We start from the raw sequence: 13018 nt of genomic DNA, 5'->3' as shown, positions 1-13018 counted from the left end.
GATTTCTGAGTTCGAGGCCAGCCTGGTCTACAAAGTGAGTTCCAGGACAGCCAGGGCTACACAGAGAAACCCTGTCTCGAAAAAACAAAAAACAACAACAACAACAAAAAACAAAGCTTAACCCACAAAGAGAACTCTGTTCCTATAAAATAAGAAAAGCTTTGATCTAGGGGAGAACATAAGAGCAATTATCCAAGGGCTTCTATAGCAACAAGGTACATTAGTGACACCTCTAAGTACTGTCCCTACCCTTCAAAAACCAAACCAAAACAAAAAACAAACAAACAAAAAACAAAAACAAAAAACCCTTAATATACACCTTGAGATGTTGTGAGTGCAAACAGTCCCCATAAGGCTCATATATTTGAATGCTTAGTCACCAGGGAGTGGAGATGTTTGAGGATTAGAAGGATTGAGAGGTGTGGCCTTGATGGAGAAACTGTGTCACTGCGGGTAGGCTTGAGATTTCAAAAGCTTCTGCTACTACTCCAGCACCACGAGTGCCACCATGCTCCTGTCATGCCCCTGCTATGATGATAATGGACTAACCCTCTGAAACTGTATGCAAGCCCCCACCTAAATGCTGTCTTTTATAAACTCTTAGGGCCCATTCTCTCGGCCATGTGCTCGCACTCCCACCTACTACTGCTTTAGGTGGACTCTCCCTTATCTATGCCAGATACACATACAAAGAGTTTTAGCCTCTTCTTGTCACAACCATTACTGACATCTACTTCCAACGCCTAGCTTAGCCCCTACTCCTTCTAAAAACCTTCCCCAAATAAACTGAGCACTCCAAACCTATGTTTCTTCTCCCCTTCACATTCTCGCTTCACAATACAGTTTAGCATCTGTCTCAGGGTTTTACTGCTGTGAACAGACACCATGACCAATGCAAGTCTTATAAAAGACACCATTTAATTGGGGCTGGCTTACAGGTTCAGAGACTCAGTCCATTATCATCAAGGCAGAAGCATGGCAGCATCCTGGCAGGCATGGTGCAGGAGGAGCTGAGAATTCTACATTTTCATCTAAAAGCTGCTAGCAGAATATTGACTTCCAAGCAGCTATGGTGAGGGTTTTATAGCCCACACCCACAGTGACACACCTGCTCCAACACCTTCTAATAGTGCCACTCTCTGGGCCAAGCATATCGAAACCATCACAGTATCAAATGCTACAGTCCTAGGAACATCTAATTCCAGGGGGTCTTTCCCTCAGTTATCTCAAAATCTTGTTTCTGAAAGATCACAAACTCTCAGAAGGAAGCAATAGTTTATAACATGTGTAAAGCTCCAGCAAAGAGCGGAGCTGATGAGCCCCGGTTGGAGGCAAGGTATTAATGGCTTTCAGTAAACAGCCAGTTCCCTGGGACAGTTATCAGAAAGGTGGACTGTTCTCCACTCAAAAGAATAGTGTTCCAGGGCCAGCTGTGAAAATTACCACATGTGACAGAACAACCTTCATGTGTTTCAAGAGCCTCACTTAATATGTTGTCAAGTAGGGCTGGAAGTTGGCTCAGCAGTTAAGAGCACTGGCTGCTCTTCCAGAGGACAGGGTTCAATTCCCAGCACATAAAGGGTAACTCACAACCATCTGCAACTCGAGTTCCAGGAGAACTGCTGTCCTTTTACCTCCATGGCAACCAGACATACATATGCTAGCAAACACTCATACACATAAGAAAAACATATTTAAAAATATGCTTCCAAATAATACAGGAACTCACCAGTCAGTCATATAAGGGCCAGTCAGTCATATAAGGTGGTGCAGGGAGTTTGAGAGACACATAATGAAACAATTCTATGGGGTTGGATTACAATGGTTAAGGAAGTTGGTGGGAAAGGGGTACACCAAAGGAATGTGTGCTGCTGAAAAAAAACTTCACAGGAATCAACTGCTGATCAAAGTTCTCTCTGGCTAAGCCTGGATACATACTCAGCTAACATACATAGTTAACAACCAGCAGTAAACAACAACCACCAACATAATACAGTAAGCACATTTTGAGGTACTTGTCCGTCTCTCTGTTAGGACTTGCTCTCTTTCCCCTGAGACTTGCTCAAGCCAAACAATGGATCCAATCTGGACCTACAAGTTACCTTTCCCAGAACACCAAGAGAGTGAGTCTGTCTACTAGCAACAAGGAACGCTTAGAGTCTAGAACTACACGAAGTCAAAACCCACAGAAGCCCTGGTTAACAGCAGAACAGAAACTGCCAGCAGAGAAAGAAAGCAAGATCACAGAAGAAGCAGAAGAGAGAAGGCATGAACTTGTGGGGGGGAAAGACCAAAATACAAAGAAATGCACAGAAATGGAGAGAAAAGACAGAGACGGGAGACAAAAGTGAGGTAGAAACAGAGAAAAGGGGGCAAGAGAGAAAGACGAAAAACTGACATCATAGAAGAGACACAAAAGCCTAGCTGGGTTCACTGAGCATGTGTCCTGCCCTCAGCCCACGAGCAAGCAGGCACTAGTCTCAGGCTTGCTCCTCTCTCCCTCCCTCTACTCTTATGCAGACTCCCTCCAGACGTGGTCATTTCTACACACAAGTAAACAGAGTTTGCAGTGGAGCCAATGACTGTACAAAAAGATGAGGGAAGGCATGCCTCAGGAAGTGCCAGCAGGGCCTATTCCGAAGGCCAGCTGGAGAGGCACCAAAGGCACCTGGTCAGGAAGACTGACTGAGAGAAAGACTAAAGAGCTGGAGAGGAAGCGAGCCTTTCTCTATGGCATGTTCTCTTATGTTTTGATTCACCAAGCATATGATTTTTTCTCAACACAAGGAGTTAATGAGCCACAGCACACTTGCCAGAGAGAGCTGACCTGTAGGACAAAGTGAGTCAAATGCCTAGGGCACACAATCTAAGAAACACTCCCTCTCAGGGAATCAAGCAAAAGAATCCCAGAGAGTATATCCTCAGAGCTGGCCCCAGGCACCTAACTTGCCTCACACTCTCAATCTTGCCAAAGAACACAGTCTACCAAGTAGAAGCCAAATCCCTTGACTGCTTGCCTGCTTCTAATTAGCAAACAAGATTTCGCCACAGACCCACACTCCATGTGCTTCCAAGATCACCCAGCCCCATCCAGCTTACCAGACTGAGCCTGGAGGCCAGGTGCTACAACTCAAACCTCTGCTCCTTCCCTCTTCTGATCCTATTTCCATGCTAGACAAGCCAACATCAATGAGCATGGACCTATACAACAGTCTCCAAGGCTCTCTGAGAGCTTAGTTTTAGTTTGTCCTGGTGGTTCTAGGGACTGAACACAACATGTTCTGCATGCTATCCCGATAGTCTACCACTGAGCCTAGCCTAACCCTTATGGGAACGTGTTACAAATTCCCCAAAGTCACTCACTCTGTAGCAGACTGTTTGTCACCTTCCAGTATTTTCCCTCCTTTCTCCTCAATAGAAACTTTAGCTGAAGTCATGGCTAAATGATGTCCCAGAGTTCCTCACAGGTAGATTATCTACTTAGATTTTCCCTAAGGACATGAACAGATGTTTCAGGTTGGGCCTTAGGAAGCATCTCTGAAGCAAAGCATGCCTTCCTTTGTCCTTCTAGTAAGCTACATGCAAACCATTGGAGCTTAAGGAGGCTCCCTAGGCCATGGCAGGGTGTTCAATGTCACTCCTAGCCTCTACCCAACAGATAAGAGTAGTACTGCTTCCCAGTACTAGCATCCCAAAAAATGTCTCCAGACTGCCAAATGCCACCTTTGTGCCAAACTAAGGTCCCACTGAGAACCACTACTCTAGGATAATAAGTAAGACAGCCTGAAATTCTACAACCACTACCAATTGCTTAGATTTTCCTGCTAAATGTAACCTGAGAATGGAGTGGGGAGAGGAGTGGGAGGACAGTGGCTGAAGCAGCAGTCCTGTCAGAGGTCAAGAAAGCAGTACAGCTGGGAAGGCTAGAGATGGTCCAGTAGGGTTTGCTGCCCTTCCAGAGGACATGAATTTGGTTCTCTTACAACTTCCGCTATCAGCAGCTCCAAGAGATGCAATGTCCTCTTCTGGTTTCTGCGGGCACTGGCTTACATGTGGCATACACTCACATACAACACACACATACACACACACACAAATAAAAAAAGCAAACAATTTATAAAAGATAAAGCAATTACACAACAGAGAACAGCAGTTCGCATCTTTAATCCAAGCCATAAGGAAACAGAGGCAGGCAGATCTCTGTGAGGTTCAGGCCACCTTGATCTACATAGTGAATTCCATGCCACTCTGTCTCAAAAAAACTTTTTAAACAAAACAAAACAAAAAAAGCAACAAAAATGAGAAAGGCAGCGAAGCCTGGATATACAGTTCAAGGAAGCAGAAGCCTGCAGTCGACTGGGAACCACACACGACATTTAACAGAAGTGATAGCTGTTCAAACACAGCTGAGTGTTGAGGGACAGGAATTGGGGTTCAAATTGCCAGAACTCTTGATTCCTCAAGAAAATTGCATATTCTAATTGCATATTCAGAAACCCCATGGCTACATTGCTAGGAGGTGATGCCAATACTTCGATCAAAAGATAAATTCTTGGTATGAGGATGGGCTTTCTGTACCCAAGAAAACATGAGAAGAATCCTAAGGGGGTGGGAGGGTTAGCAAATGAAAATAATCTTCCATGTGTCAGAAACTAGAGGGGCTGCAGAGAGCTCAGCAGTTAAGAGCACTTGTTGCTCTTGCAGAGGAGTCAGGTGTGACTCCCAGCACACACACGGCAGGCAGCTCACAACTGTAAGTCTAGTTCCAGGGGATCCAGCATCCTTTCCTGGCCTCTGAGGGCACCAGGTACACATGTTACGGTATGGTACAGACATATATTCTGGCAAAACACTCATATACATAAAATAAAAAAATAAATAAATCTTAAAACAAAAGCATGGTCAGAAGAGATGCTCAGTGGTTAAGAGCAATGGCTGCTCTTCCAGAGGACCCGGCACTTAGACGGCAGCTCACAACCATCAAAACTGCAGTTCCAGTGCACCTAATGTTTTTGTCTGTCTGAGGGCACTAGGCACACACATGGTACATAGACATACACGCAGGCAAAATGCCCATACACATGAATACATTTACAAAAAAGGACCCAAATCATATATACTATTCCCCTTGGACTTGGCTGCTCTCTGAATCACACTACTGCTGTCAAACCAATGCACAGACATTGTCAGATGCTCACACAGGAACACAAATGCATAAAGCCTTGAACAATTCTATAGTTGGTCATACCCATTCCCACATACACAAGAATTTCCCTTGTGAAACTCAATGCCAAGAAATGTGCAGGTGCTCTAAAATGACCTGTACATGTTATCTTTATTGTGTGTATGTTTGTGAGTGCTCTCACTTATGGAGGTCAGAGCACACCTGTGGGGGTAGGTGTTCTCTTTCCACCACTCGATCCTACGGATCAATTCAAGTTGTCAACCTTGGCAGTTAAGTGCCTTTACCTACTGAGATACTCACCAGGTCGTTTGTTTAAGACATGGTTTCTCTCACAAAGCAGCCCTGGCTGGCCTGGTACTTGATATGAAACACAAGTTGGCCTTGGCACCCCTTTTTGCCTCTGCTTCCCAAGTAATGGGATTATAGGTGTGAGCCTGCAGGCTCAATGCATAAAACTACTGTCCTGTTTTTTATTTTGGTTTGGTTTGGTTTTCAAGACAGGGTTTCTTTCTTTCTTCTTTCTTTCTTTCTTTTTTTATTTCTTTCTTTCTTTTTTTAATTAGATATTTTCTTTATTTACATTTCAAATGTTATACCCTTTCTTGTTTTCCCCTCCGAAAATCCCTTATCCCCTCCCGACTCCCCCTGCTCCCCAACGCACCCACTCCCGATTCCTGGGCCTGGCATTTCCCTATATTAGGGCATAGAACTTTCACAGGACCTCTCCTCCCACTGATGACTGATTGGGCCATCCTCTGCTACATATGCAGCGAGAGCCATGAGTCTCACCATGTTTTTGGTTTTTTGTTTTGTTTTGTTTTGTTTTGTTTTTGACTGGTGGTTTAGTCCCAGGGAGCTCTGGGGGTAGTGGTTAGTTCATAGTGTTGTTCCTCCTATGGGGCTACAAAACCCTTCAGCTCCCTGGGTACTATCTCTAACTCCTTCATTGGGGACCCTGTGCTCCGTCCAATGGATAACTGTGAGCATCCACTTCTGTATTTGCCAGGCACTGGCACAGCCTCTCAGGAGACAGCTATATTCAAGACAGAGTTTCACTGTGTAGTCCTAACTGTCCTAAAACTCACTCTATAAAGCAAGCTAGTCTTAAACTCAGAGATCCACCTGCCTCTGCCTCCCAAGTGCACCACCACCCAGCTTATTTTATTTTTTGTTTATCTGATTGCTTTGAGATAGGATCTACACTATGTAGCCCTAGCTGGCCTGGAACTCACTATGTAAAATAGGCTACCCTTAACTCACAGATATATGACTGACTCTGCTTCCAAAGACCTGGGACTAAAACTGTGCACCACTACACCTCCCTAAATTCAGTCTTTAAAGATCTCAGCAAGGCCAGAAACTGCGTGGTGAAACCCCATTAGACAAAGAGACAAGGAAAAAAAGGGCATCTAGCCCAGTCCCACCTTGCTTCCTCTTCCCAGGAGCACCTATTTCCTCTGTCTCAAGGAATATAAAGAGGTTACCTTTATAGTTTGCTCTTAACAAAGCCCTGAAAGCCAGGAGGCAAAGTACACTATAATCCTTTTTTGGTAACTCCAAGGTATTATTGATCTATTTTTAAAATTGTCAATAAACTATATTTACAACCAAAGTTTTTGCAAGTGGAGATTAAAGAAAAAAAAGAACAGAATATGATTAAGTAGCTCTGGAAGCATAGTGCTAAGAAAAACACAAGATTAGGTGCTAGCCAAATCCTTAGCTCTACACAGCTGGCTAAGTTCATAGCAATCTTCTCTCGTTTCCATGATTTCACACTAAATGTCCTTTACTCTGCCCGTAAAATAAAAGAAAATGGACAGAGATCCCCTGGGATAGCTCATGCTTGGCTGTAGAAAACACAAGCCACCTTCCTCTCAGTGACAGCGGGCAGAGCTTGTTTACAAAGTCAGTGTAAGGAAATCTGAAACACCAACGGGAAAAGGCCATTTGGTGTGGTGCCTGCTGCTTACAACAGGCCACAAAAAGCAGCAGTGACAGGAAAGAGGGACCCCCATCATCCGGAGAAGCCTAGTTTCTCACTGATGCCTTTAAACTAGTTTCTAATGAAAAGCTGTGACACACTAAATATCCTTGCTCTGACTTGCTTTCTGAGATAAGGTACAAATAGTACCTTATGTTGACATCATTCAAAATACCTTGCTGGCCCTCCAAGAGGGTAAAAAAAAAATCACTTCATAACACAAATTCAAGACGTGTACCAACCTGCCTTATAGAGTAGGGAACAGAAATATGGACCAGCTAAGAATAAGAGGAACCTCAGGCCCCAAAAGCCATGAGCAGACTCAAACTCCTCTCACTCCCATCATTTCTGTTTATTTATCCCTCAAAATCAAATAAGTGATGAAATTATTTTTTATATTATTATTTTTGCCTCACACCTTCCCTCCTCCCCAAAGAGAAAAATAAAACACTCAGGTATCAGGCACCCAGGCAAATGATATATAGCACCCCACACCTCCACACATGCCCCCCGCCCATACTTACATATGCAGGCAGCAGCGAGGAGACGGCAGGCCACATATGGAGGATCACAGGTGGGGAAGGAGGGCTTGATGATATAGTTGGCGAAGGTGATGGCGATGATGGCCTGACTGGTGGGCTCAACAATTAGAAGTGAGACCCACAGACGGATAAAGGCAATGAAGCCCCCGAAGGCCTCTAGAATATAAGCATAGCTAGCCCCTGATTTGGTGATGGTGGTCCCCAGTTCTGCATAGCAAAGGGCACCCACGACAGAGAAGAGCCCACCAATGGCCCACACTATAAGTGACAACCCATAGGAAGCAGTGTACTTGAGGACACCCTTCGGTGAGACAAAGATCCCTGAGCCAATCATGTTGCCCACCACCAGGCTGACCCCGTTCAGCAAGGAGATCTCCTTCTTCAGCTGCATCGTTTCTGGAGACCCTTGAGATGGTGAGCTGGCATCTTCTTTTACAGTGTGCTGGTTGGCTTTGGGGAGAAGATGGTAGGTGGGTGTGGGGCTCCCAAGCTCCTGTGCTTCCATGGTAAATGGTTCCTGTACACCTGTGTTTAGTATGGCCTGGCAAAGAAAAAAAGTATGTCAAGTCTAGGGCAGGAGACAGACGTATGTCCCTGCCCACCTCCTGCTTAGGTAGAGCGTGCAACACATACAACAGGATTGTCCCAGTGTCAATCGTAAGACTGGGACTGAAGGCAGGCAGTATCCAATGCTCCTAAGTAAGTAAGACAATGTAAGCACTCAGCTCTAACCTAACGATAACTTCCAGCAAGGGATCTTCTGTCTTACTGAGCAAAGAGGCCAGCAAAATTGTATTTGTCCACAGTAGATTCTCCCTAGTTTTACTCAGTTCTATCTGCTTGATTGTTTGAGACAAAGTCTGCCTATGTAGCCCAGGCTATCCTGGAACTCACTGTTAAGACCAAACTGATCTGGAACTCAAGTGCTAGAAGAATTAAAGCTGTTAAAGCTCACAAAGTTGCCCTTCAGAGAACACCACAGTACCTACTTCTAGCAGACGTATAGCACTCACAAGCCTGAAAGACCAGTGAGACCACAGTGAAAGACTAGAAAGATCATTCCAGGAAATCCTGCCACTTAGCTCTTTGTAAACAGTGATTTCTACTGTTTAAATGAATTCTACCGGAATTCAGGCACATGGGGAAAACTCTGAAGTTACATGGAAGGAAGGTTTAAGAAAATGCAGAGAAGACTGTTTTATCACTAATATGACTTGATGTGCTGGCACACACCTTTAATTCCAGCATCAAGGAGGCAGAGGAAGGCAGATCTCTGAGTTTAAAGCCAGCCTCATCTACAGAGTGAATAGAGTTCCTGGACAGCCAAGATAATGCAGAGAAACCCTGTCTCAGAGAGAGAGAGAGAGAAAGAGAGAGAGAGAGAGAGAGAGAGAGAGAAGAAAAAGAAAAAAGTATGACATTGTTGCAGAGATCTTCATGAAAACATACCCACACATACAACACCCACCTTACCCCATATATTACTTCTTGCTGATTCAATAACTTTCTTTTCTCAAGTATTCAAAAGAGCTTACAAGGTTATAAGAAAGAAGGGAAAGGAGGCAGCCAGGAGCACCCTAACTTGGGGCTAACGGGCCACTGGCTTTATTTGCTTTTCTCTTCTGCATACTCCTCACTACCATCTGAGGTTACAAAGCAATTCTCCCAAATCCCCAGTCTTGTCACCTAACAAAAGCCATAGCCTCCTCTTAGTTACAGAGCCAGCATTGGGAACATCTTGAGAAGATGGTGTGTGTGTGCACTTAAACATACTCACGCTCTCTGGGTCAGAGTGGACCAAACCAAAAGAAAGTGGATTCTACATTACCTTATCTAAGACGGCTCTGTCAAAACATAAGCAAGTCTCCTGACTCCACCCAGACTGCCCTTCTCCCTTCCTCAATTCCTGGGCTGCTCATAAATCAGACTCACTGAACCTACCTAACCTTTAGGAAGAGGAATGTGGTGGGTTATAAATGACCACCTAGGAGTCAGTCCTTCAAGGTCACAGGGATAACTTCTAGAGGTGAGAATGTAATCTACTCTAGTCATCAAAGATGTAAAGCCATGCAGGCTGGCACACACCCGTAATTCCAGCACTCAGAGGCTGAAGCAAGATCTCAGGTTCAGTCAGTGTGAACTACATTGTGAGACCCTGTCATTGTTTGAAAAACTGGGGGTGGGGTGTGACTGGAGGACAGAAGTGCAAAGATAAAACAAAATGTCTATATCAGATGCCTCAGAGCAAAGGAACCAAGGTCAGTTCTCAGGGGAGTGAAAAGCTCTTAGGGGAAAATCATATCTTACAGACCCCACACAAAACCTTTGTCTTAATTGTCCCAATCCCCTTCCAAGAGTCTGGACCTGGGCTCAAATTAAAAAGCTTGTCTGGGGCATGAGAAATTTCTTGAAATACAGAAAACCCCACCTACCTCTACTTTAATAAGACTAGACTTATTACAGTCTAGAAAGCACTGCTCATTCTTGGCACTAAGCTATGCAGGTTTCCCTATGCAGGCATGTGGAAGCATATTTGTTTCACATGTCTGTCAAGTGAGTCCAGGTTTCCATGGGAACAAATCCAGTAACTGGCGAGGAGTGGACACTCATATAAGAGTGAAGTACACAGAGACCTACAGGGTACCTTTTCTACCTAACTCAATACACAGACAGGCAGAAAACTCTGGCCCTAAAGACCACTCCAATCCATCAAAACTTAGTTGAGACTGTTATTGGGTATTCTTGTAAATGAACAACATGGCACTGGTGCATCTGACAAGGCCCTCAGTGGCTTGTTCTGCAAGGGTGTGCTGCGCTCAGTCACAGCCCTAGAAGACCTCTTGCCTAGAATCTCAGAATCAGCACCTGAATGAGGGACAGGCAGTTTATGAAGGACTCCTCTCTCCTTCAGCCAAGGAGAAAGTCCTTTTCTACATTCAAATACCAAACACAATTATCATGATGAACCTGTCCTTGGTCAAAGTTAATTAAAACCCCTATCTTTATTAACCCAAGAGCAAAATTGTGTAATAACTACAGTAAACTCCTGAGGACATACGGCTACATTCCAGGCTTGCTTGGCCACAAAATTCCTTACCTTTCTTCTAAATCTAAGCCCCACCTCACATCCTTTAGCAAACCTGAGAAGCACCTCATTCTCTAGGGTTGTATGTACAGACTCAGCAATAAGCAAACTCAGTATGGGCGTGGATCACGTCCTCAGAATAAGACAACCATCTCAAAAACCAAAAGGAAGAACAGTAACAACAACAACAAAAAAAAATTGTGCCTGAGGAAGGGACATGAAATTCTAGTGAAAACCACGGAGAAGCATAACCTCTGTGCCAGGCAGAATAACCCAGAAAGATCCATTCCACAGACACAAGGAAACTGAGGCTGATACAAAACAAAAAGAGACCCTCCCTGTTCCCCGCTAGAACAGACTATACACTGGGAAGGGCTAAAGCTGAGGGCAGAGCATAAACTTTGAGAAAAAGTCTTCCCCATAGCAAAGCAAACCAAGCACAAGCACAGGAGAAACCAGGAGAACTGAAGGCAACAACAAAACCCCAACACTACAATTCTATATAATCAGCTCACACTCTTCTACCAACAACCTCACAAAAGGGTCATACCCATTTCTCAGAGTAAAAATTATATACCTCAATTTTCTTCTGTCCTACAAACTATGGCAATCACTAACTAACAAATTATAAGTTGAAGAAGGAGAAGGAAAAGAAGACGACAATGAAGAAGAACAACCACCACCACCCACTCTCTAGAGGCAAGAAATCAATGTGTCCACACTTAGAGGACTCAGATATTAGAAACATCAAACAGACTGTTTAAAACAAATATAAAGGAGAGCCAGATGCAATCAGTGGCCTGTAGTCTCAATAAGCAAAATAAAACAACCACTATCAAATGGTCTTAAGTGGGGGGGAAAAAAAAACTATTTTAAACTTATTTAGAATATAAATGAAGCCTGAAGAAAAAACTGCAAAAATGCACTGTAGATTTGTAGTATAAAGAAAAAAATTTTTAGCAATACTATCATAAAAAAATAGGAGGGAAAAAATTGGGAAAATACTATTATAAGGTTCTTTTTTTTTTTTTGGTTTTTCGAGACAGGGTTTCTCTGTGTAGCCCTGGCTGTCCTGGCACTCACTTTGTAGACCAGGCTGGCCTCGAACTCAGAAATCCGCCTGCCTCTGCCTCCCGAGTGCTGGGATTAAAGGCGTGCGCCACCACGCCCGGCTATAAGGTTCTTACATTATAGTGAAGAGATATATAATTTAAGGGTAGACTGTGATTAAAGACTCATGACACTTTATAAATAAAGTACAGCTCAGTGGCAGAGAACATGCCAACTGTATAATTATGGCTGTATTCCCTGGAGGCCAGTAAAAGATTTACACTGTAAAATTAGGGCAACAATTAAAAAATATTAAAGAAGAGGTATAACTAATACGCCAACAGTAGAGAGCTGGTGTAATGACACCTGTCTATACACAAGGTTGACCTCACACTTGCCTCCTGAGTCCTGAGTGCTAAAACTACAGGTGTATATCAAGTCTATATGAAATAGCAGATTTTAATTCAGCTAAAGATACTATTAATACGGGGCTGAGGAGATGGTTCAGCGAGTAATATCACTGACTGCTCTTCCGAAGGTCCTGAGTTCAAATTCCAGCAACCACATGGTGGCTTACAACCACCCAAAATGAGATCTGACGCCCTCTTCTAGTGCATCTGAAGACAGCTACAGTGTACTTATGTATAATAAATAAATATTTGGGCTGGAACAAGAAGAGATTGAGTGAGCAGAATTGACCAGAACAAGCAGCCGGGCCAACTGGAGCGAGCAGGGTTGACCAGAGCAAGCAGAGGTCCTAAATTCAATTCCCAACAATCACATGAAGGCTCACAACCATCTGTACAGCCACAGTATACTCACATACATACATACATACATATATACATACATACATACATACATAATTTTTTAAGATTTTTAAGATTTTCTAAGAAATTTTTAAAATCTTTAAAAAAAAAAAGATACCATTAATAATGTTAGACTGGCTACAAAGCAAATCCCAATATGCAATCTATAGGAAATTACTCTAACTATAAAGACATAAATAAGTTACTGAGAAAAGGAGAAAAATTAAAATTTAAAAAAAAAAAACCCAAAGCCGGGCGTGGTGGCGCTCGCCTTTAATCCCAGCACTCGGGAGGCAGAGGCAGGCGGATTTCTGAGTTCGAGGCCAGCCTGGTCTACAAAGTGAGTGCCAGGACAGCCAGGGCTAT

At 43.7% G+C, this 13018-nt stretch overlaps 1 protein-coding gene across 6 annotated transcripts in view; it reads right to left on the bottom strand.

Annotated features, from left to right (window-relative positions):
* The window catches only part of Slc7a6 (solute carrier family 7 member 6), a 31450-nt gene that overhangs the window by 12025 nt on the left and 6407 nt on the right, over positions 1 to 13018 (bottom strand). For 4 of the 6 annotated variants that reach the window (XM_029480348.1, XM_021170474.2, XM_021170475.2 and 1 more), the window contains exon 2: positions 7691 to 8249. In XM_029480348.1, the coding sequence (XP_029336208.1) occupies positions 7691 to 8213 (523 nt within the window). In that variant the 5' untranslated portion in view covers positions 8214 to 8249. The remainder of the gene's footprint in view (positions 1 to 7690; positions 8250 to 13018) is intronic. The other 2 variants (XM_029480349.1, XM_029480350.1) reach the window with 1 other exon arrangement.

Source organism: Mus caroli, chromosome 8, assembly GCF_900094665.2.
Source record: "Mus caroli chromosome 8, CAROLI_EIJ_v1.1, whole genome shotgun sequence".
Classification (NCBI taxonomy): domain Eukaryota; kingdom Metazoa; phylum Chordata; class Mammalia; order Rodentia; family Muridae; genus Mus; species Mus caroli.
The sequence above is the reverse complement of the archived record's forward strand: the minus strand, read 5'-3'. Positions and strand labels throughout refer to the sequence as shown.